Here is a 309-nt window from a genome sequence, read left to right on the forward strand (position 1 = left end):
GCTGCCAGAGCTCGCCCACCTCTGCGCCAGAGCGCAGGCGAGAGCAGGAGAGACAGCCCTCCCTTCGGGCACCCACTCTTCCTCGCCCTCTCCAAGAATTTGTTTGAGGAAGCGCTGCAGGAAGAAGACATCTTCCTGAATTCACGGTCAGGGGCGGGGTTGCTGCTGCCCTGCGGTGCTACCTCGGGCACGTGCCCGCCCTGCTCCATCGCCTGCCCAGCCGGGGTCAAGTCCCGAAGAAGGATCATGAAGCACTCCGTGGCCGCTTGGCTCTTGGTCGGGCTCAGCTTCTGTGTCCCCCAGTTCTGC

At 64.1% G+C, this 309-nt stretch overlaps 1 protein-coding gene across 1 annotated transcript in view; it reads left to right on the top strand.

Annotated features, from left to right (window-relative positions):
* Positions 1-6: 6 nt before the first annotated feature.
* Positions 7-309, top strand: part of EDIL3 (EGF-like repeats and discoidin I-like domains 3) — a 404,766-nt gene continuing 404,463 nt past the window's right edge. The window contains exon 1 of the mRNA XM_014531211.1: positions 7-308. Coding sequence (XP_014386697.1) covers positions 247-308 — 62 coding nt within the window. The 5' untranslated portion in view covers positions 7-246. The remainder of the gene's footprint in view (position 309) is intronic.

The sequence above is a fragment of the Myotis brandtii genome, unplaced genomic scaffold (assembly GCF_000412655.1).
Source record: "Myotis brandtii unplaced genomic scaffold, ASM41265v1 scaffold794, whole genome shotgun sequence".
NCBI classification, from domain to species: Eukaryota; Metazoa; Chordata; class Mammalia; order Chiroptera; family Vespertilionidae; genus Myotis; species Myotis brandtii.